General features: G+C 35.5%; 2 protein-coding genes across 3 annotated transcripts in view; one reads left to right on the plus strand and one right to left on the minus strand.

Annotated features, from left to right (window-relative positions):
- Nprl3 (GATOR complex protein Nprl3) overlaps positions 1–6,786 on the minus strand; it is a 654,348-nt gene extending 647,562 nt beyond the window's left edge. The window contains exon 1 of one of the 2 annotated variants that reach the window (XM_090398550.1): positions 6,451–6,786. In XM_090398550.1, coding sequence (XP_090254676.1) covers positions 6,451–6,463 — 13 coding nt within the window. In that variant the 5' untranslated portion in view covers positions 6,464–6,786. Of the gene's footprint in view, positions 1–6,268; positions 6,399–6,450 lie in introns of those variants that run through there. The other variant, XM_090398549.1, reaches the window with a different exon arrangement.
- ND-B14 (NADH dehydrogenase (ubiquinone) B14 subunit) overlaps positions 6,357–23,734 on the plus strand; it is a 56,283-nt gene continuing 38,905 nt past the window's right edge. Inside the window, exons 1-3 of the mRNA XM_090398552.1 lie at positions 6,357–6,482; positions 6,780–6,918; positions 18,024–18,139. Of these exons, the coding sequence (XP_090254678.1) occupies positions 6,462–6,482; positions 6,780–6,918; positions 18,024–18,139 (276 nt within the window). The 5' untranslated portion in view covers positions 6,357–6,461. The remainder of the gene's footprint in view (positions 6,483–6,779; positions 6,919–18,023; positions 18,140–23,734) is intronic.

The raw sequence follows: 23,734 nt of genomic DNA on the forward strand, positions 1-23,734 counted from the left end.
CTTCCACAATTGGACGTAATGGTGAGTCTGTTTTGTGTACTTTTAGCAGGGCATAAATTCTGGGCGCGCGGGCATACTGCGGTATTAATTTTTTGATTGTTTCTTCCGGCCACGTGTTAACTGATTTAAGTAGTTTTCTTTTTGCTACATTGCGTGGGGTTGTAATTTACCATTTGGTATGTGTTGTGGTCCGATACCAAATGGTTCATTTTTTCAATGTAGGTTGTCCGATTTAAAACAACAGTGGCGTTCCCTTTATCGGCTTTAGTGATAATAATGTCACGGTTATTTTTTTATGGATTTGAGGGCCAGTTTATCCGCTTTGTTTAGGTTGCTGCTTACTTGATAGAATGACTTGCAATTTCACATCAATGCTTATGACAGAAAAACAAAAAAAATCTACTGACAGTGTTGCAATCTATGGTTGAGGCCGAGAACTTTTCAGACCATCCTCGTACTAAGTGCAACCATGTGGGTGACTAGGTGGCGCACCCTCTATGGGCATTAATAGGTGGCCTAGGATGTAAGGTGGGATCTTTGATAATTAATGTTTCCCAAATTTTGGGAAGTTTTATGCAACCGTATTTATTTAAATTCAGTTGATTTCTGAGTGCCTCCACAGATTCTAAAAATAGTATTTTTTTTTTTTTTTTTTTTTTTTAAATTTACTATGGTGTTAGCATGGTGGTTTCTTTCCAGGGGATCCTGTGGGTTGTATCCAAAACATGATCTGCAAGGCCAGATTGACCATAGTCATGATTGCAGATGTATGATTTGTGTTCTTCTAAGTAGACAGTTGCTGATCTACCTGTCTGTTCAAAGTAAGCCAGTATGCAGAAATAGAGTACTTTATAAATTCCAGCCACAAGGAGGGAGCTGATCTTTCGAAGAACAAATAAAGGTAGCAAGTTTACGGTGGGGCTTAAACGATGTGTGGAGGTTGTATTTTTTTTAAAGACCATATTATTTTTTCTGATTTGCCACAGATGTAGGGTAGGTGATGACATTTCTGAAATCTTCTGAAGAGATGGCTGGGAAATGGGGGAGGAACTCATTTTTTTAATTCTTTCAAAATAATTCTTTTAAAATTTTGAAAATTTACATGGAAAATTTTGAAAAACGAGCCACAGACTCATCCCCGCTCAAACCTTCTATCTGGCTAAGATATGTAGATGGTGTGTTTTTATTTGGCCTCATTGCTCAGACATATTAGACTCCTTACTCAGTCACCTCAACAGCATACATCCAAGAATCCAGTTTACGATGGGAAAAAGAAAATAACAATAGTTTACGCTTCCTAGACACTTTAGTAACCTTTCCTTTACTGTATATAGAAAACCTACTCACACACATTCACAAACTCTCCCACCACCACCACCACCCCTCTCAACAATATGGCATTATTAAAACTCTAACCAAGAAAGCCCACAATCTTTGTTCCAGTGGAACTGCCCTTTCAACTGAACTCAACCACATAACACAACACCTTCACCTCAACACATATACAACCAAAGATCAGCGTTCTCCTCTCTCAGTCCCTGGAGTTTATAAAGTACCCTGTTCCTGCATACTGGCTTACTTTGGACAGACAGGTAGATCAGCAACTATCTGCTTAGAAGAACACAAATCATACATCTGCAATCACAACTATGGTCAATCTGGCCTTGCAGACCGTGTTTGGATACAACCTAAATGGTCTCTTGAAAAAAAAACTATCATGTTCCACCATAGTAAAATCAAAAAATAAAGACTATTTTTAGAATCTGTGTGACACTCAGAAATCAACCAAATTTAAATAAATATGGTTGTATAAAACTTCCCAGTTTGGGAAACATTAATCTGGGAAACTGAATCTAAAGTCCTGCTAGATAGGACTTTAGATTCATCCACCTGTTCCACTTAGTATTGTATTGAATTTGTGTGTTATAACATTTTTTTTGTAATCCTTGAAGTTGTCTCAGTGACTGAGATGAAATACTAGAAGCATTAAAATCAGTTTTAATCCTTTCCGAGAGTTGTATATATTCCATTAAGCCTCCAACATGATGTCCTCACAGCACTTAAGCCTCAACACATAGATAAAAGTGTGTCATCATGGATTAAGGAAGACCAGACTTGATGTAAAATCATCCCTTGCCTTTTGTTACACTGTACAGGATGCTTTATCATTTCAGCTGATTCTTTGAATGCTCTTAAGTAAAAATGGTAATCAGTGTGAAGCATTTCAGTTTGTTGTTATTCTACTTGGTGTTTTGTTCTGTGTATGTGCTGCCAGCCCTGATTTGTACTTTTTTTCATTCTCAACGTCCTTGAAGTGTTCCGATTGGCATATCTCACTGTATCTGCCAGTACATCCTATGCAGTTTAGATTGACTGTAGTCGTGATTGCAGATGTATGACTTGTGTTCTTTTAAGCAGATGGTTGCCGATCTACCTGTCTGTCCAAAGTAAGCCAGCATGCAGAAACAGCATACTTTATAAACTCCAGGAGACTACAAGATCAGTTGTAATTTACAATTGCAACTGATCTTGTAGACTCCTGGTTTTTTGAGTGGTGGACGTGGAGGTTTCAGATGTTCAGAGATTTTGTTGAGTGGATATAATGTGACTTTTAAGTTTTGTTAATAAATTAATCTTGCTATTTTATCTGTGATTGATTGTGTTATTATTATTATAACAGTCTCAATGGAGTCAGCAGAGTCATTGTGGGAGACCCTATATGGACACACTAATCATTATTCACACAATACCTATCACACTTTTCATTCAATTCATTCACAGACAAAGCTCTGACAATGCATCTCCAAGCACAAAATCTAGTCCTAACACCCTTGTTAACCACACTCAAACAATTTCCAGGGATGACCCCTTGTTCTCTCCCTTCTTGCACTGTACAAAAAAAAATCATCAGTATCACTCCTACAATAACTTATATACTTCTATCATATCTCCTCTCTTATGCCTATCAGCTAGTTTTTAGAACCCAAATGGACCAATCTTACCTCATATGAAACATTTCACAGACCTGCAACAATCTTTCTTACTCACCTCTGGATCCTATCTACCATCACAAAGGAATCCAGGTGACTAGATCTGTGTGCAATCCAGGTGCCCAATATATATGAAAGAAATGTGTAAATATTAAGCAACTTTTAAGTTTTGTTGGTGAAGAGTAATGTTACTATTTTATCTGTGAGTGATTGTATATATATGGAAGAATCACTGCTCTTTTATATTTTTTATTTTATTTTTATTTTTATTTTTTTTGTTCTTCTGATTGTTTTCATGGTTGAAATGAAATTTCTTTTACTAATGTTCTGTTGTAGCCATTTATTTGGAAGGACAGAATTGAGATATTGTAGCTCTTCGTTTCTCTTATCTATGCTGATGAAAATTCTGTATCATATAAGGAACAAATGATGCCCCCATTTTTTGTGCTGGGTGGTGATGAGAAGTGGCATGTTGGTAAAGTCCTGTGTTGGTTGGTTTCCTGTAGACTGAGAAGTTGAGTGTGTGTTTTGTTCTTAAATTTCAATTGTATATCCAAAACATTCTTTCTAATTCAACTGTGAATTTAATCTAAGGATGAATGTTATTCAGAAAGGTGATCAAATCTTCTAAATGTATAATAGTACTGGGCCAGATGATAAATCTTTGCCAAATTTTTTTAGTTTTGTTCCTTGCGGTTGGAGGACTATTTCTGTTAAAAAAAAAATTATACAGTGTTTAAAGAAGTCCACTGTGTCTGGCAGAAAGATATTGAAGTAATTCCTAGTTTCTATTTTTGGAATGTTAGTGAAAGTATTTACTATGCAAGCTTGGAAGCTTACAATTATATCAATAGGAGGCAATGTGATGTCTTGAATATTTTCTATGAAATGTATGGTGTTTTTTTACATAAGAGGATGTTTGTCTGATGTAAGGTTTCAGTAGATTTGCTAGATGCTTAGATAGTAAAGAAGTTGGAGAGTATCTTGCATCAACAATTGGTCTTAGTTGGAAGTCTTCGAACAAGACAATGTCTAGATTCAAAGCAATTTTTTGTTTTGTCAGACCAGTTCAACATGCTTTTAATTAAGTTATTGGTTTTATTATAAAAATATTGAATGGGATCTCATTCCAACTATTCATAGGTGTTTGTGTCTCCTGGAAATGTTTTCATTTTATCTATGTATTCTGTTGAATTCAAAACGACTGATGAGTTGCCTTTGTTGACTTTCAATATTACTATGCCCTTGCCATTTTTAATGTTTTAATTCTTTAATTATTATTTATTATTATGTGACACCTCCAGGGAGTCCAAAGACTCAATGAGGGCGAATGTGCCAACAGCATCGAACGATTGACCCTGTCCAACTACTAACCGTGCTCAAACTTGCTTAACTTTTTGCATGAGTCATTAGTAGCAGAGGCTCTACCAATCAGCCAACCTTTGTTTCACTGAGTTCTGCATCATTTGTCCCAAAATCATAATACTGGTGTGAACTTAAACCCAAAAATACAATCCCTTATGACATTCCTAGTTATGAATTCTTTGTTATGCTAAACTATTCCCATCCACTTAGTCTCCAATTCTATTTAGATGTAGCAGAAGCTATCTATAACAGCAAAATAAAGGATGGTTGAGCAGTGGAATGCATTGCAGAGATGGAGTGGTGGGAGCGAGAACGGTCAGTGAGTTTAAAGAGTGATATGATAGACTTTGTGTTTCTCAGGGGGGGACCTCCCCTTGATGAGTCTTTTGACTCCTTGGAGGCCTGAATAATAATAATAATAATAAAGGTGGGCAGGGCATACTGCCCACTCAAAACACAACAGATGGACTTTGAGAATTATAGGATGGTATCTCAGACATAAAAATCAAATCTCATAAATCACCTAAGAGATGAGAAGACCCTATAAAGTCAACAGAAAGGAAATTGAGGAGACTGGCTTGGAATAGAGGAAAGCTGGCATCATGTTTGTGTTAAGCAGGTCCATCATGAAATCATGGAAAAAACCATTAACTAAGGCTACCATAATTTCTAGATTTTTAGATTAGATTAGACTAGAGTTTCTAGATTACTATTACTTCAGTATTATGATATTTTATCATTATTATTACATGACACCTCTATAGAAGTCTGAGGAGCTATCTGCATGACACCAATCTCTCTCACCAAACTACAATAGTATTTTTGTCTGTTAATTGTATGATCTCTGATCAATATATGGGAAGAAAAATCAATTTCCAGGTGTGTGTGAGGGGAGGAAGAAAAACTATCTCCGCATGAGATCGTTTAATTATCTTTATGCAGCAAGAAGACTAAGTGGATGGGATATGTTCAGCATAACAAAGAATCCATAACTAGGAATGTCATAAGGGAAATTGTATTTTTGGGGTTAATAAGGGTTAAGTTCACACCAGTATTATGATTTCGGATGAATGATGCAGAACTCACTGCGAAAATTGCCTGTATACAAGCAAAAACAAAACCTAACTGAAAAGAGCAAGTAGCCTTATTTATATAAAAGTTTTCTGTTACTAACTATATGAGATCAAACCTTTGGATCTATCACCATCTATAAACATCATATAACCTTAAACAAAATAACCATACGTCCTTCATTTCACTGCTCTGTCCTTTAGATTTTTTTTTTTTTTTTTTTTTATAAAATGGTCATTTTGTCCTTTATTTTGACATAACTTTATTAAAAGTTATGTCACCAGTGAAAAGATCGAAGAATGGCGACAAAATGACGAGTCCTACCAACGTAGATAGGTTGAAAATTTTAAATATTTCACAGATAAACATTTAAAAAGTCGTTGAATTTTGCTTATGTCTCCCTGGATCTAATGCCCCCACTGAAAGAGTATTTTCATTAGTGAACAATATGTGGACTAGTGAAAAAAATCCCAATTAAAAAATCGAAACATTGAAAGCACGCATTTATACCAAATGCAATTTTGACATGAATTGTATACAGTTTTATGAATTTTTAAAACACAATCCTGATTTATTAAAACAAGTTCATTCTTGTGAAAAGTATCAAAAATTAAATTTTTAAAGTAATAATATGATTGTTTAAAATGCTATGTATATGCTCATATTTTATAATAAATGTTATAAAGCTTTTTAGTGAAACTAATAAATGCAACTTGTTTTATTATTATTATGAAACAATTTCTGATTTGTCCTTTATTTTCTCCAAAAAAAAAATGGTCACTGTAACCACACTAGATTTATACACTCTAGTATACTTCTTACCCTAATATCAATATACTTACTCCTGATTTGGGACTGCTTGCAATCATCAACCCAGTAAGGGAAGCGAAACAGTAAGCGGTCACCTTTACTACCGGATTTAACAAGAAATATTGAGAGAGGGCTTGCATCATCTGTCATTTTTGTAGGCATTGTTGCAAATCATTTTAGTAAAATAGCAATGTTGTTTATGGAGGCTATTTACCTGTTTCCTTCATGTATTATCTGATCTATAAGGCTAGTGTAGAAACGACTTATTCATGAATTCTGGAATTTTTTTTATTCAAATTCATATTTACACACAATCATATCTAACCACTTAATTTCTTATGTTGCCGACACTAGTTATCAAAAGGAGATACCGGTGTTAAATAGTATTAAATTCTTTCAAGATGAATTCAATATTTTGTCATTTTGATATAAGCATAAAATACTGCAATTTATAAATTACTTTGCTTGAATCTCTGAATTAGCAATGATAAAATATCATATTTTATGAAATATCGCAATAACATATCTTAAATGCTACCCTAGGAGTTAGCTAAAATGGCGGGTCGTGTTGCTAGAAGTACTGTACGACACGTGAAACCAATATTATCGGTAGATCAAACAGAAGCTAAACGACGAGTTCTAAATTTATATAAAGCATGGTACAGACAAATACCAATAATATGTAAGTCTTAACTGTTTTTATTATATAACTCATAAGTTATTTTAATATAAAAAGAATTACTTTTGTATTTAAAAGAATGCTTTAAACTTCATAAATAATATAAATAAATATATATATATATATATATTATTTTATAATATAAATTGTTTTATAATATTTTTTATGTAATTTTATATTTTATAAAACTGAAAATCATCAGTTAATATGATCATCAATAAATAGGAAGCATTTGTTTCTAAAACAGGACATATATATGCATATATGTCCTGTTTTAGAAATAATGCTTTTAAAGAAATAACTATTTCTAAAACAGGACACACACACACATACATACATATATATATATATATATATATATATATATATATCCTATTTTAGAAATAATGCTTCCTGTTTATTGATGATCATATTAACTGATGATTTTCAGTTTTGTTGTAAGAGTGTTAGATGTGTTCACACCGACGATCTCCGTTCCATCACCTAGACTGAATGATACTATTGAGGTAGAATCCATTGAACCCCTCGATACCACGTTAAAGCAGAGCTAGCTTTAATGAATTTCATCCCATCTCCTCGACTATTTTATTTAGTGCACTAAAGGCCAATGAATTGCCTCTTATCAAAACACCGATAACCCTTCAATTCACTAAATACTCTCCTAAGAATGTACACAATTCTTTATCTTATAGTTGAATCACTTGGTTAAGAAATTCATTCTTCCAGAGAATTAATTCTGGGAAAAGAAAATTTTGCTCCATTCAGTATTTATGCAGAAATATTTTTCTGTTTATTTATAATAGGTTTTTTTTTTTCTCAGTGGCGTTTTAAATATCATTGGAATATAAATTTATTATGCAATTTTAAATATATTTTTTTCTATTATAATTACAGCTATTTTGCCTGCTTCAGTTTAGGAGTACCCCTGTTTGAATGTCATTGGCTATTTACTCATGGATTCTTAGGGCATTATGAGTTTAGATGTACTAAAAAGTATATGTAGCCTAAGGAATAGAAAATTGCACATACCTTTTTTTGGGTGTTGTGGCTTTTCCTCTGTCTGCGATGTCGAAAACTGCAGAGTGTGTGGGGGGGGGGGGGTAGGCAAAATAGCTGTAATTATAATAGTTAAATAAAGAGGAGTAACATGGGAGTTTTCCCAGAAATAATATACATATTTTTTTCTTAAATTAGGGGTAGCATTTAATAATAATATAAGTGGGCTAAATTATAATGGTTATAAACCACAGTTTGTACAACACTGAAATTTGTATGAGGTAATTTTTAACATAGCTCTGTGTACTGAATACAAAACTGGCACTGATGTTCCATCATCAGCTGTTTCTTAAAAATATGTTGTGCTAAGTACATATCGGTAACATTAATTTGCTGATTGATTAATGTAAATTAAGGTTAGTAAAGGGTTGTTAGTAAGTTGGCACTTTCCAGGGAAAAATGCGCGCGCGCACACACACACACACATACGATTATGCCTTCAGGCCATACTGCATGCTAGCCTAGTTGGCCGAATGGTTAATGTATCCGCTCTCCAGCCAAAAAGACTGCAGGTTCGAATCCTGCCATGGGCATGGTTAAGAAATAATAATATTAAGAAATTTTTCATAGAATAGGAGAGGGGGGGGTAGAACAATGGGACATATCTGGAAGTTGAATAAGGAGGGTGCAAGCAGGAGAATAAGGAGTAGGTTCTTTGCATGGAGAGGAGTTGGTCAGTGGAATCCTCTGCCTGATATTGTGATGAATGCAGTGAATGAGTTTAAAGCACATTTTGATTGGCTTTGTGTATAACATTGTTTTCTGCCTAATAAAAATAATAATAATGTGGTTGCATGTAATGTTCTAGTTCAGTTCTAGAAAAACTATTGAAGAGGTTAGTGATATAGGATGTAAAAGTAGATTGATAACAATGGTATTCTTTGTGTTTGTCAGCATGGGTTTGTTAAAGGAAGGTTGTGTTTTATAAACTTGCTTATGCACTATAACAAGGTGACAAATGTATTGGGCAAGGAAGATTCATATATAGTGATATACTTCAATTTTTCAAAGGCTTTTGATAGATTGCCACATCACAAGTTGGTTGCTAAATTGAAGCAGATGGAATTGCATGACAGACTGGTGAGTTGGGCTATCAGATAGATATCAACAAGTTGTGTATGGGGGCGGGGAGGACTATCTCAAAAGAGCAGAGACACTGAGGAAGTTTTTCATATAGATAGTATAGCAAAGGGAATAGGAAAAGGACAAGAAGCCATTTGTGGAAGTTGTGCAAGGAATGGAGAGATTATTATTATTATTACTTGACACCTCTAGGGAGTCCCAGACTCGTCGAGGGAAGGCACCTACTCTACAACTCTCCGTCTCCACCACTCAATCCACCAACTACAGCAAATGGTATCATCTACACCAATGCCATCTACTCTCCACCACCACTAATATGTTCACAGACAATCACAAATATCCATGTCCACATGAAGATTTGAATCCGCAGCCTTTTGGATGGAGAATGGATAGGCTAATCACTCGACTAACTAGGCCAGCATTAATCGAGAAATAGGTTTGGCACAAACACGTATGTGATCTTTGCCATAGCTTCCTTAGCCTCAAAAAAAAAAAAAAAAAAAAAAAAAAACCTACGTGTTCTTTTTTGCTCAAAGCATTACTTGACTGTATAACACCAGATACATCGAATCTTGAAGTACTGCTCACACATTACTTAGATCAATTAGTTTTAAAGAAAAAAAAAAAAAAGTAGAAGAATCACATGAGGAAACAAAGCATTTTGGCTGTATAAAGATTATCTTTTAGGATTTTTTTTTTCTTTTCTAATGTATAGTTCCCACTAATAAAAGGTTATTATAAACCTATAGTACATTTTGTATCTTGGGTGGATGAAGAATTTTTTTTTTTGCCATTTTTATCAATTTTATATATATTTTTACATAATCTGGAAGCCCTGCTCTAGAGACCAAACATGAAACTTTTACCAAGCCACTTCAGGCCTGCAATAAGCAGCATGGTGTCTCACAGTGGCCAATGAAATTCATCTGATTTTACATGGAAATTGGTGGATGCATGAAATACATTGTCTGCGAGTGTATCAAAAAATGAGTTTAAGGATGGAGAGGGGTATTATAGGCTTTGTGTTGTTTAAGTGGACCTGTCATAAAAGGTCCTACCCAATCCCAGGAGGCCTACTCATGTGATGAGTAATGAGCAGATCAATCCAGGAGGTTGATAATAATAATATTGGATCAAACAAATAAACAAACATATATATATATAGTTGATTGGAGCCTCTGTAGCTCAGGTCGTATAGACAGTCTTCTGGTTGGAAAGACCTGGGTTGAAATCTTCTCTATGAGGATTTCAACCAAGACTTGAGGAACTTTTATGAGGTTTCGTACAGGGCATAGGGTTTTTCCTCCTGGAAACTTAGGTTTTTCATCCTTCATAAGAGACAAACTGGCCTAGTGAACACAGATCTACAGCCATAAAATACTTGTCCTTAGAAGGATGCAGCAGAGGAGTGATGTGCTGGCTGCATTAATTCATCAAGATCCCTAATCAGGGGACTCTACCAATTCTGTGGGACAGATGGGTTGAAGAAGATATAGTTGTTTGCACAGAGGAAGATTGCTTAGTGGGGTGATCCAGTGGCACTGGAATCATCCCACTACACTTGAACATGCATTCATTTGACATGACTGGATAAATGGGAAGATAATATCTTCCCATTTTGTATTGGGTCTTGGAAAAGAAATTAAGCAATTTTCAATTTGTGCGTGGTGCTACCATCTTTTCACGGCACCCCACTGAACTGATAGAACTAGTAGAAACATGAATTCAGAAGACATGACTGGTAAATGGGAGGATATATCGGTACTTGGAAAAGAAACTAAGCAGTTTTCAATTTGTGGATGGTGCTGCCATCTTTTCAGGAGACCTCACTGAACTGATGGAAATCATAAATGAACTGCATAACACAAGAACAAACTAATAGGATGTGAAATGAATTTTTACAAAAATAAAAATCATGATTAATAGCTTAAAAATTCCTGTCTTGGTAGGTGGCATTAGCATTGAATAGTTGCCAGGATATACTACCTAGGATAAATAATATCCTTTAACAACAGACAAGATATAGATTGATTATTCATTATAATAAATAGTTATAATGTTGGAAGTTTTTTTTTTTTTTTCAGTGCAAACTTTGTTTGCCTTACACTTGGATAAAGGATGAAACTAAATTATTCAAATTAAGTGGATATTGAATCCAACATTATTTCAAAGCCAAATAGAGAAACTACAAGAGTTTTGTAGTTTCTCTATTTGAATATAGAAACTATAAAAGTTTTGGTGGATCCAAGCGTAAGCAAACCTTTCACAACAGGGACAATTCGTGGTAAAGATGGAGTAAGCTCTGATCACATTACTTAGTATTTCCCATAATGTAAAGCACATCTCCTTGGAGACATGTATGATGCTATACATTATGGGGGGGGGGGTCACCACTCAGACTGGTTTCAATCTTCGTTGAGGTCTCATCAGTAGATAGGTAGACCTAGATGTAAATACCCAGGTTGAAGTGATGCAAAAGTTATACTTTACCATATGAGTTGCCGAAAGGTATCACATCACAAAAGGCACCAAGAATTACGGAAATAAAGAACCAAAGAAAGTCAAGAAAGGTTTGCTTACGCTTGGATCCACCGAAACTTTTATAGTTTCTATATTCGGCACAAAACTCTTGTAATTTCTCTATTTGGCTCAGAAATAATGTTGGATTCAATATCCACTTAATTTGAATACTTTGCATTTGCCGGAGTGAAGCCTTTTGGCTCTTTATATCAGTAATTCTTGGTGCCTTTTGTGATGTGACACCTTTTTGCAACTCGTATGGTAAAGTATAACTCCTGCATCCCTTCAATCTGGGTATTTACATCTGGGTCTACCTATCCACTGATGAGACCTCAACAAAGGTCGAAACCGGTCTGGGTAGTGACCCCCCCCTCATAATGTATAACATCATGCATGTCTGCAAGGAGATGTGCTTTACATTATGGGAAATACAAAGGAAAGTGATTAGAGCTTACTCCACCTTTACCACGAACTGCCCATGTCGTGAAAGGTTTGCTTACGCTTTGATCTGCCAAAACTGTTATAGTTTCTATATTCGGCACAGAACTCTTGTAGTTTCTTTATTTGGCTTTGAAATAATGTTGGATTCGATATCCACTTAATTTGAATAATTTTGCATCGCTGAAGTGAAGCCTTTTGGCTCTTTATTTCAGTATAGATTAAACTAAATTTTTTATAGTCTAATCAAATGGGAAAAAACTTCCAACATCTTTCTCCAAATCCAGAGTAATTTAATAATAAGGTGAGACACCCTTTGGCAACTCGTATAGGTAAATATGATTTCTCCGTTACTTCCACTTTAGTATCACCACCTCTGGGTCTGGCTCCTACTGACGAGACCTCAATAAAGGTCGAAACCGGTCTGGGTAGTGGCCCTTCCCTTAATGCATAGCTTTGTACATGTCCGTAAGGAGATGTGCTTTGCATTATGGGAGATACTAAGATAAGTGATGGAGCTTAGTCCACCTTTACCACAAGTTGCCTTAGTCCTGAAGATACTTCATGTGCAAACTTTGTTTGCTTACACTTGGATAAAGGATTAAACTAAATTTATTATAGAATAATTATAACCTAGATTCAATGAGTGGTAATGTACTGGCTTTCCAACTAACAGGTTGCAGGTTTGAATCCCACCATGAGCATGGATGGGATTCAAACTTGCAGGCAGAAAATGCATTTTATTGTCTGGTGTGAGACCATGTATATTATTATTATTAGCAACATTTGACCTCCATGGAGTTAGAGACTCATTGCGGGAGGTACTCACTATTGCATACAATGCTCATCCAACCGTATCTTAAACTGATTCAATGTGTCCACATCCACAACACACTCGGGCAATACATTCCACTCACCAACCACCCTCCATGCAAAGAAGCTGCTTCTCATTCCTTTACTCACACTCTCCTTATACAGTTTCCAGCAATGGCCTCTTGTTCTACTCCCCTCTCCCATTCTATGAAAAATCTCTTCCATGTCTACCTGATAACACCTGATCAGCTTATATGTCTCAATCATATCCCCCATATGCATAGTCTCACACCAGACAATGAAATTGGAGGCCTTAAGTGGCTTGAAAAAAGTTATGTTTGGTCATTAGAAGCTGTGGACTATATAAAAATTAAATAAAAAATACAAAAATGAATAAAATAATAAAAAAAAAGGTAAAAACTTTCTTATCCCATGTATGGCATTGATGTACTATCATAGGTTTATAACCTTTCATGGGTAGGAAACAAAAACAAAAAAAAAACATGAAATAATTACTGGAAATTTGGCTAGTGGATGAAAAGTGATTTGCTCATCTCTCTTATGAAGAAGCTGCTGTTTTCCATTATATTGCCCACATGACATACACTACTAAAACTTGGTAGTGTGTGTCATATACAAATATATTGATATAAGAATTATCAATATATTTGTACAAGAAAAGTATATTTAATATATAAGAAACCACTCCTCACCCCTTGTTCCACCAAGCGAAAGAAATCCCCACTGCTAACCCTGTAACTACCTCCCAATAGTTTAAAAGTATCAATCATATCACCTCTCCTTTTATCTACCAAACTCTGCAATTCCCTCAGCCTGTCCTCATAATGAACATTGTACAGTCCTGAAACCACTTTTGTTATCTGCCTCTGTATCCTTTCCACAGTTAATTTATCCCCTTCAAATCCTGGGGACCAAATTTGAGAACAATAGTCTATGTGGTCTGATCAGGGCTTAATACAATGGAATGACAACTGTTTTATCCACAGGCCAGTGTCCTTCTCAGTATTGCAGCAATCCTCTGGATTACCTTCACCACCTTCGCAATATCCCCTCCTAAAAGGCATTAAATAATCAGACTCTCTTTAAGATTAAAACTAATATAGACATTGATGAAGTGTAGCATTCACAGAGGAAAGTGCCAAGCCTTTTTGATACTATGCGGCACTATGTTGTAGAAGATGTTCATCAACATGCAACAATATGGTGTATTTTTTTCTAATATATTCCATCATACAATATGCAGGACGTTTCAGATTTATATCAGGTTTTATAGATAGTGAAAGCCATGGCATGTGAAACTGCAAGGGCTGGATGTTGATAGTGTTAAATTCGGGGTGTCTTTTGTATTTGTAAATAATATGATACTTAATTTCTTGAAGTTTTGATTCTATACTTTGTTTGAAATATATATTTATTTATCTTGTTTATTTCAACTTACTTAACTTGTTATTCTTAACAGTCGTGACTCTGTCGTTCTTAATCCCTTGCTTGAGTTAGTCTATTTCAATTAATATTTTCTTTCAATTAGACTCCCCCCCCCTTATTCTCAATGTCGTAACTATGCTTAATCACGTGCATGAAATTCTAAAACCATAGGAATTGCCTCTGACTGGAGTCAATCCCTTTGTCTAAACAGTAAGAGTTTTTCTTTATTGATTTCTGAAAAATTTATTTATTTATTACCACTGCGCCATCAGAAATCGCAGATAAGATTTAATTATCCTTTAAAAAAAAAAACACTTGGCAAGGCATGGAAATATCTCTTACACTTATCACTATATTGAGCAACACAATACTCTATTCTTCAGTTGTGGCTACTTATCTCCCTAGGTCATACAGGTTCGGTCTTTTTATGAGAAGTTCATTGGCATATAGGAATCAGGAGTTATTTGACAAGTAAAACAATTTATTCATGCTAATTAGAGTACAATAAAGTTAACACTAAGCACACAATCTTTTTCCCTCACAATATTAACTTAGATCTTAAATTATCCAATCGAGTTCAAATCGAGTTCCCCTTAAAATAAACAGGCTAAAGTAATGTTTATGCCTATGCTTAAGTCATAGGCATAACAGACCTACACATACTATTCCACAGGCAAGCTTAGACAATAAATAACATTACACACATTAACTTTATCTTATTTCACACAACTAAGCAAGTTATTTCTCAATGGTTAGCTAATTGCCTTCAGTCCTGAATTAATACTAACAAAAAAAACGGCTAGAGCAATCTCTGCTACAATTTCTGCCCCTAGTTAAATCACATATAATAGACCTTACTTAGTGTTTAGTCATCTAGTCCATATCAGTAGGTCCTTGAGATCGTTATCATCTTCTTCCTTCTTATTCTTGCTTACACACACTGGCACCGTTTCTGACATCGACGAGGATACTTCCACAGGCAGAGATCATCAGGAACCTTTGCGGCTGAAAATCCGGAATTTAATTTCTACACTGCATAAACAACCCATCTAGCGTCTGTTAGCTGGAACTGGTCCCTTAACCTAGAATTGGAAGGATACTCGAACCTAGAACCGGAACAGAAACTGAGCGAAAATGAACTTATCCAGCGACGACCATCGAAACGACCTCTCCTCCTAAGCGGTCTTCTAGCTAACTCGGTTCACCTTCTCCAAAAAGAACCCTCTTCATGACGACTGACCTTCCTCGACTATCCTCCTCTCCTTTCGATGTCTCCTCCCTTTTATGCTGCTCAGTCGACCTTGGTTCTTGCTACTTTTTTATTCCCCTGGGTATTCATAGACGTCTTTCTCCCCACACCTTTTAGGTCACTGCATAAAGGTTGGAAACCCCGTACATTCTTGACCTTCATGTGTGCGATGGCCTTAGGTCTTATTCTTAATCCTGTCTGGGATACCTGTTTTGTCTTAACAATCTGGTGTTACAATTCATTCAGACATATTTTTTCTTTGTCCTTTGTTGTTGTATACAGCAAGTCATTAGTTAAATATTAACCAAAATTACAAGTATGTTAAATTAATTTGAATTCCTAAGTAAAATCAGTATAGAAAGAATCTAATTTAAAATTCTGTCTATACAAGATTTTACAATAGTGCATGAGAAGTTGTATAGGGGTGTTTTAGAGTAGTAATGGCAGACTGCATACCTAGAGTCAGGAGAGTAAATCAAGTGAGAGTTAAAAGGATGAATATCATCATTAAGCTGGAGCTGCAAAATGATGCAGCTCCAGCTTATCATTTGGAGCTGCAAAAAAAAAAAAAAAAAATTGTTTAGGGAATTCAAGGAGAAAGGTGACCAGTAGGCACACGAACAGTACAAAACACAGGCCAGAAAGGTAACCGGTGTAGTAAGAAAGGCATAAGCAGAACATATTTATGACAGAATGATTTTAATGAATGTTGATAGTAGGACGGTAACCAGTCAAAATAGTTTACGAAGTGAACACTTTGCAAGAGTACATCATCCAGGTGGAGATATTGCAGGAACAAGAGAGAGAGGCAAATGCTTATATGGGCACTGAGGTAAATGAAATTTAGGTGCATAGCATTTTACAGAACCTTAATGAGAATACAGCTGTGGGATTGGATAGCATACCAGCTTGAGTTTTTTGTGAAGCTACTAGGGAATTGTCAGTGCCTTTGACCACACTGTCTCAGCTCTAGATTAGTCCTGAGGGGGTAGGAAAAGGAGAAAATAGTTCCATTGCATAAAGGGGACTCCAAGATTGATTTAGCAAATTACTCAACTATCAGCATATCAGGAGTTGTTGTCAAAGTATTGGAGAAGTTGGTCAAGAACAAAATACAGGAAGGGATAGATGGAAATGGGATGCTGTATATGGGGTTGGGCAACTTGGTTTTGTGAAGGGTAGTTCATGCCTCAGTAACTTGCTCGTGTTTTATAATATGGTGACAGCTGAGTCAGATGCAGGTAATGGGTTTAGAGTGATACTGCTGGACTTTGCAAAAGCCTTTGACAAGATACCATATGGAATTCTAATTAATAAACTGCAGCATGTCTGGATGGATATAGGGTTGATGAAGTGAATAAGAGGATGGTTGATGGAGAGATATCAGAGAATAGTTTATTCAGGATTAGAGTTCCAAAAGAAGGCCTGTGACTAGTGGCATGCCACAGGGTTCTGTTCTTGGACCACAGAATCTGAGAGGAACTGTTCAAATTTTGCAGGATGATTTGGATAGACTGGCAGTCTGGGCAAAGGAGAATGGATATCAGTTTAATGTGGCAAAGTGTAAGGTTATGTATTTTGCAGTGCAAAGATTACCAGCTGTGTACCACATTGATGGAACTGTACTCTAGTATATTGGTGATGCCAGAGAGTTGGTAGATAGGGAGTTAAAGTTTAGGGGGGCACATACCAAATGTTGCTAAAACAGCTCATCAGATTACTTTTTTACTTAAGAATACTTTGACGAGCAGAGACATGAGGTTATTGTTCCTCTTTATCAAGCCTTGATAAGACCCCATTTTGACTACTGTGTGCAGATCTCAGTGCCAGGGTTTCTTGAGCTACAGCAATGAGGAAGAGGTGGAGAGGATCCAGAAGCGAGTGACCAAGATCATAACAGGTCTATGGAATGAACCTTACGAGAACAGGTTGAAGATTTGTGGGTTACAGAAATTGGTTGATAGGCAGAAAAGGATGATATAATTGAGACATAAAAATCACTGAAGAGTTTTTACAAGATTAATTCAGAGGAAATTTTTTAAAACAGGTCTGGTGGTGGGAGAACTAGGGACCATCCTTGGAAACTGAGTAAATGTGTTAGAACTAGATTTTTTGCTTGGAGAGTAGTTAACAAGTGGAATAGATTGCCAAAATCTGTTGTGGGTGCCATGACTGTGAATGAGTTTAAAGCAAAGTATGATAGATACTACACAAATGTTGGATAGTGCTTGACATAATGTTTAGAGCCTCCATCAATGAGTCTACGGCCTCCTTGCAGTAGCCTATGATAATAACAATAATAATAAAACATTTCATGTTATCACGGATACTGTGACACTTATTACTCTCCACATTTTAGATAAAACAATAGCTGAAATATATAATTGTTTTATAGCTGGACATTTGTCTTATTTTGTATCTTTTATATTTATGTCTTTTATAACATTGGTTAGCAAATCATTCTCTTAAAAATTTTTGTACTTTTTTAACATGACCTTTACAGTGATGCGTTATCATATCCCAGTAACTCTAGAAGGTGGCAAAAAAAAATTGAAAGAAATGTTTCTGAAGTATAAGAATGTTGCAGATATTAGGGCCATCGATCTCTTAGTAATAAAGGTATGTGAGATAGCTAATATTACCATTACTATTAACATCACACCTCCAAAGAATCTTCAAGGGAGGGTTTTCTACTCTACTGCCCTATCTCCTCTACTTATTTATCCACGAACTACACACAGTGCCTGCCAACCACCAGTAATATTTTTGTCTATAAATTATATTTATTCTCCAGGCCAATTTGCCAGTATGCAAGATGAAAAACTCAATATATATATATATAAAGAAAATTTTTTACCTTGGGTGTAAAATACGTTAAAGATATACCAAGAAATTTTTTTATACTTTGTTTTAATTCTTTTTCCAAGCAAGCCAAACAAAGTTTTGCATGTGAAATATGTTCACGTCTGAGCTACGTATCTTTAACATATTTTATACCCAAGATAAAAAACTTTCTACATCTTTCTGTCATCCAGAGATTTTTATTAAGGTCAAGCACCTGTTGTCTACTTGTATGTGAGATATATCTGCATTACTTCACCCTTGGTATCTCTCCTGGTCTGGCTACCACTGAAGAGATCTGAATAAAGGTCGAAATCAGTCTGGGTAATGGCCCCTCCCATTATGCATTGTATTATACATGCTGGAAAGGGTGGGGTGGGGGATTTGCATTATGGGATACATACTAAGACAAGTGATATGAAGTCATTAGCCTTTATATACAAAGTAGCTCAGATGTGAATATATTTCACTTGCAAAACTTTGTTTTGCTTACTTGGCAAAAGTATATATATATATATATATATATATATATATATAACGATGAGTTACCCATCTGACCAACTCAGAAACATAGCTAAGTTATAAAATTAGGATAACTGCATGCTACAATATCATGAAGTAGGATATCATCATCGCATTTTAGCTTTAATAACATATACTGTAATTCCTAAAACTTTTCAAATACATTTATGTTAAAACAAAAAAGGAAAGGAAAGGAATGATATACAATAACATTACAGTTCCACAGCATAACATTGCTATTATGCTACTTGTGCACCTTACTTATCGTATTAGTTTGTAAATATTGTATGTGTTTCAATATTATAAAAATAGTAAAATTATTAGATTAAAAATGATTTAATTAAAAGTTGATTGTTAATCCATTATATACAATACTTATGTACTGACATGTTTAGCTGTTTTTTTTTTCTTATTATTCCACCTAGTATGCTAGACATGCATAGAAAAGAATTACCGAATAATGCAGTTTGTATTGTCATAGCAAATGTTTTATTATTACTATAATGCTAACACAAACAGCATAGTTCATTGTTAAAATGCTGTTCTTTGGAGTCATCTTTAAATGCTCATGGTGGGAAACTCATCTTAAACAACACACTCTAATCATACTGCTCTTTAAACCCATTCACTATTCTGCACATTCACCACTATCCATGCAAAAAAGTCATTTCTCACTCTCCTACTTACAGCCTTCTTTCACAACTTCCAGGGATGGCCTCTTGTTCTACTATATGCAAACCCCTCCTGTGTCAATCATGTCATCCCCTTCATCTTCTGTCCCCCCACATGCAATTTGCATACACTCACTATATCCTCATAACTAACATTGTAGAGTCCTGATATCATCTTGTTATTCACCTCTGTATGCTCTCTGCAGTTAATTTATTCTCTTCAAATCCTGTGACCACATCTGGGCACAGCAGTCCATAATGTTGCCTGATCAGGACATTATACAATGAAATCATCACTCTTTTATCTCTACTGGTCAAAATTCATCTAAGTATTGCAGCAGTTGTCTGGGTTGAGTTTGCGACCTTTGCAATATGTATCCTAAACTTCACATTTTTATCAGCAATTACCCCAAGATCTCCTATGTCATCCACTTCCTCTAGTAGAGATCTATCTATAGAGGATGCAGCCTCCCATCAGTGCACCAAATTTCAAGACCTTACACTTAGCTGTATTAAATTGACATCTCCATTCCTTTGCCCACCTATCCAGCTTATTGGAATTCCATCCATTTCAGCATATTCACTCTTCTTGAAGAACCAGAATATCAACACTAGTACTAATAACTCTCCAAGCTTCACATCATATGCAAATAACTGAATATTTGCATATGATGTGATTTATTTGCAATATTTGCATATGAAAAAGCAAAGGGCTCAGTATTCATCCCTGTGGAATCCCACTTGCAACGTTCTTCTTCCTTGATACAGCTTCCCCATACACAACCCTCTGATATTTGTCAGACTGCCAGTTTCCAATTCACTTTACTAATCTAGTATCTAACCTCTTATATCAACTTAAATATCAACTTATCATGTGGCACCCTATCAAATAACTTTGCAAACTTCAAAAGAAAAGCTGAAAATTGTGAAATGAGATCACCCTTTAACAAACCCTCACTTTTATATTTAACACCCTTTAACAAACTGCTCAATTTTATATTTGATACATTACTAATTTCTCCAAAACCTTAACAACCACCAAAGAAATACAAACTAGTCTATTGACTTAAACCAAATTATAAAATGATGGAACAACATGACAAAATTTCATGCCAGCTGAGACGTCGCCCGGTTAAATAAGGCCCCCATTGTTTTCACCAGGGAACCAGGGTGAACAGCAAAAAGTCAGCTACTGAAACAAATCTGAAAAAACACCCCAACTCAACATCACCAGAGTTAAAGATCAGTACTATCAACATAAGAAGCCTGAATGGCAAAGAAATGGAGCTAGCTGAGGAATTAGATAAGTACAAGATCGACATAATAGGGGTGACTGAAACAAAAAAGACAAAAACTGGTGAGATCTTTCTGAGCAATAAATACAAAATGTTATATTCGGGCAATGACAATCAGTGAAAAGAAGGAGTAGCCATTGTATTCAACACTAAATACGAGGCTAATCTTCTTGAATGGCAGGCAGTCTCAAGTAGAGCATGTGGGCAAATATCAAAATGGGGAACTGGACAACGAGACTTATTTGTGCCATGGTCCCACAGAAGGTTCTACTAAGGTAGAAGTGGAGGAATTTTTTAATGCTTTAGAGAAAGCATCTGACACAATGAAAAAGGAAAAGTTGGTCCTTGTTGGGGATCTAAATAGTAGAGTAGAAATGATTGTCAGACATCCAAAAATATATTGGGAAAATTTGGAGAAAAGAGCAAAGCTAATAATAATGGCAAATATTTGTTGGATTTCTGCTCAGAACATGGACTGGTTATTATTAATACCATGTTCCAACATAAAAATGTGCACAAATTCACATGGAGAGAACAGGCAAGAAATAAGAAAAGTCTCATTGACTATGTTATTGTTGGTAGTGATGTTTTCTCCCTTGTGCAGGATACCAGAGTATACAGAGGATTTGAAATTAGAAGTGATCACTATTTAGTCTTGAGCAGGATAAAATTGTATTTCATATTGAAAAGAATAACATGTAAGAAAGTTTTAAAGCAACGAAAAGTTGAGAAGCTCTCAGATGTGAACTGTAGAGTAAAATACACAAAGATTATTGAAGAAAAAATAAAAGAGTTTCAGAACAGGAACTAAACCTTGGATATTCGGTGCAAGCCTTGAAGAAAACTGTGACTGATTCATCCAGAGAGGCATGTGGTGAGGTTGTCTCAAAGATAGAAAAATCAGAACTCCATGGTGGACACTGGAAGTTAAAGAGGCAGTGAAGGAAAAGAAAAAAGCATATCAAAAGTTCCTGGCAAACAAGTCAGCTTGTGCTCTTAGACAATACAGAGACAAATGTAACAAAGCTAAACACTGTGTGCTAAACAAAAGTCATGGGGGGACTTTGGCAAGAACATAGAAAATAAATATCAAGAAGGTGGCAAAATATTTTGGAGGTTATTGAAGAAGCTTAGAAATGGAGGAAAGAGTACTGTAAAAGGAGTTGATAAAGGTGACATGAAAATGGGAGAAAAAGATATTCTTGAAGTATGGATATACTTCAAGAATACATATCCATACTTGAAGTAGAAAAAGCCATCATGCTTAAAATGTGGAAAGGCAGCAGGAGTAGATGATATTCGACCAGAAATGCTGAATTATAAAAGTCTTGCAGCGGCTGCACTGCATAGTTCAGAAGGTATGGACAGAGGGACGGAATTCCCGATGATTGTAAGTAAAGCTCTCATAAACTGCCCATATATGAAAAGGGATATAAAACTGAATGTGAGATTTATAGAGGTATTTCCCTACTGAGTGTTCCTGGTAAGATATATGCAAGTATACTTGAGAAACGGTTCAGAAGAATTGTAGAAGAAAAGCTTGGTGAAGAACAAGCTGGATTCCGGTCAAATAGAGGCTGTCAGGATCAGATTTTCCCTTTACGACAAATAGTTGAGAAAGCATGGGAATATAACAAAGATCTATATTTAAGTTTTGTCAATCTGGAAGAGACATATGACAAGGTGCCAAGAGAGAAGCTGTTCAATATGGTATAGTTATATGGTGTCAATGGGGCATTATATCAAGCAATACTTAGACTTTATTTGAGTTGAAAGTCAGCAGTTAGAATTGAAGGAAGTACAGGAAGATGGTTTAATGTTAAATCTGGGTGAGACAAGGATGAACATTATCTCCTCTGTTATTCATTATCTATATGGATGACATTATGAAGGAAAGTGGTATTAAACATGATATCAAAATTGGAGATGTTAATGTCAACTCTTTGCTTTATGCAGACGATGTTATACTTATCAATAACTTCACTACGAGTATGCAAGATTCCTTGACTAAATTGAATAACTGTTGTAATACATATGGTATGAAGGTCAGCAATAAAAAGACAAAGACAATGAAAATAGGCAGAATCGTTAAAAATGTAAACTGCATTGTGAACGGAGAACCTGTGGAACAAGTAAAACATTTCACCTACTTAGGCATGATTTTTAGTGAAGATGGTAAATTAAATATGGAAATAGACAACAGAATCAACAAAGCTGGTAGAGTAGGAAGTCAATTGAATAAATTCATATGGAATAAGAGAGAAGTTAGTCAGAACACTAAATTAGCTGTATACAAGACAGTGTTCAAACCAGTTTTAAATTATGGATCTGAGAGCTGGGTCAGAAGTAAAACACTTGACCAAAGACTAGAGACCGCAGATATGAGAGTCTTGAGAAAGATTAGAGGCGTGCACAGATGGCATCAGTGGCATTATCATATTAAAAACTAAGATATTAGGAAAGAACTTGACATTGTCAGCATCCAGGAATACGTTAGCAGAGCTAATCTCAGTTGGTATGGTCATTTAAACTGAAAGGGCGAGGAAAGATTGGCAAAATAAGTGTTCTCTGCCAGGTTGGCAGGAAAACAACCCAGAGGAAGACCAAGATATAGGTGGTTTGATACGGTTCAATGTGCCTTAGACAACAGAAATATATAAGATCTGATAATATTGGAGTCTTGACAAGTAACAGACTGATCTGGAGGAAAATTGTAGATAGGAAGTTAGTAATGATGTAATTTTTTTCATGTAGTACTATCATATCCTGTACACCCCTTGAGGGTACATGGCAGGAATTTGATGATGAAGTCTATAATATATTACCCTCTTTCCACTCACTGAACCCTTCCCCAGTAACCAGGCTTTTCTTGAACAGCCAAGTTC

The sequence above is a fragment of the Typopeltis vanoorti genome, chromosome 9 (genome assembly GCF_054136105.1).
Source record: "Typopeltis vanoorti isolate ZY-2024b chromosome 9, IOZ_Tvanoo_1.0, whole genome shotgun sequence".
In the NCBI taxonomy this organism is placed as follows: Eukaryota; Metazoa; Arthropoda; class Arachnida; order Uropygi; family Thelyphonidae; genus Typopeltis; species Typopeltis vanoorti.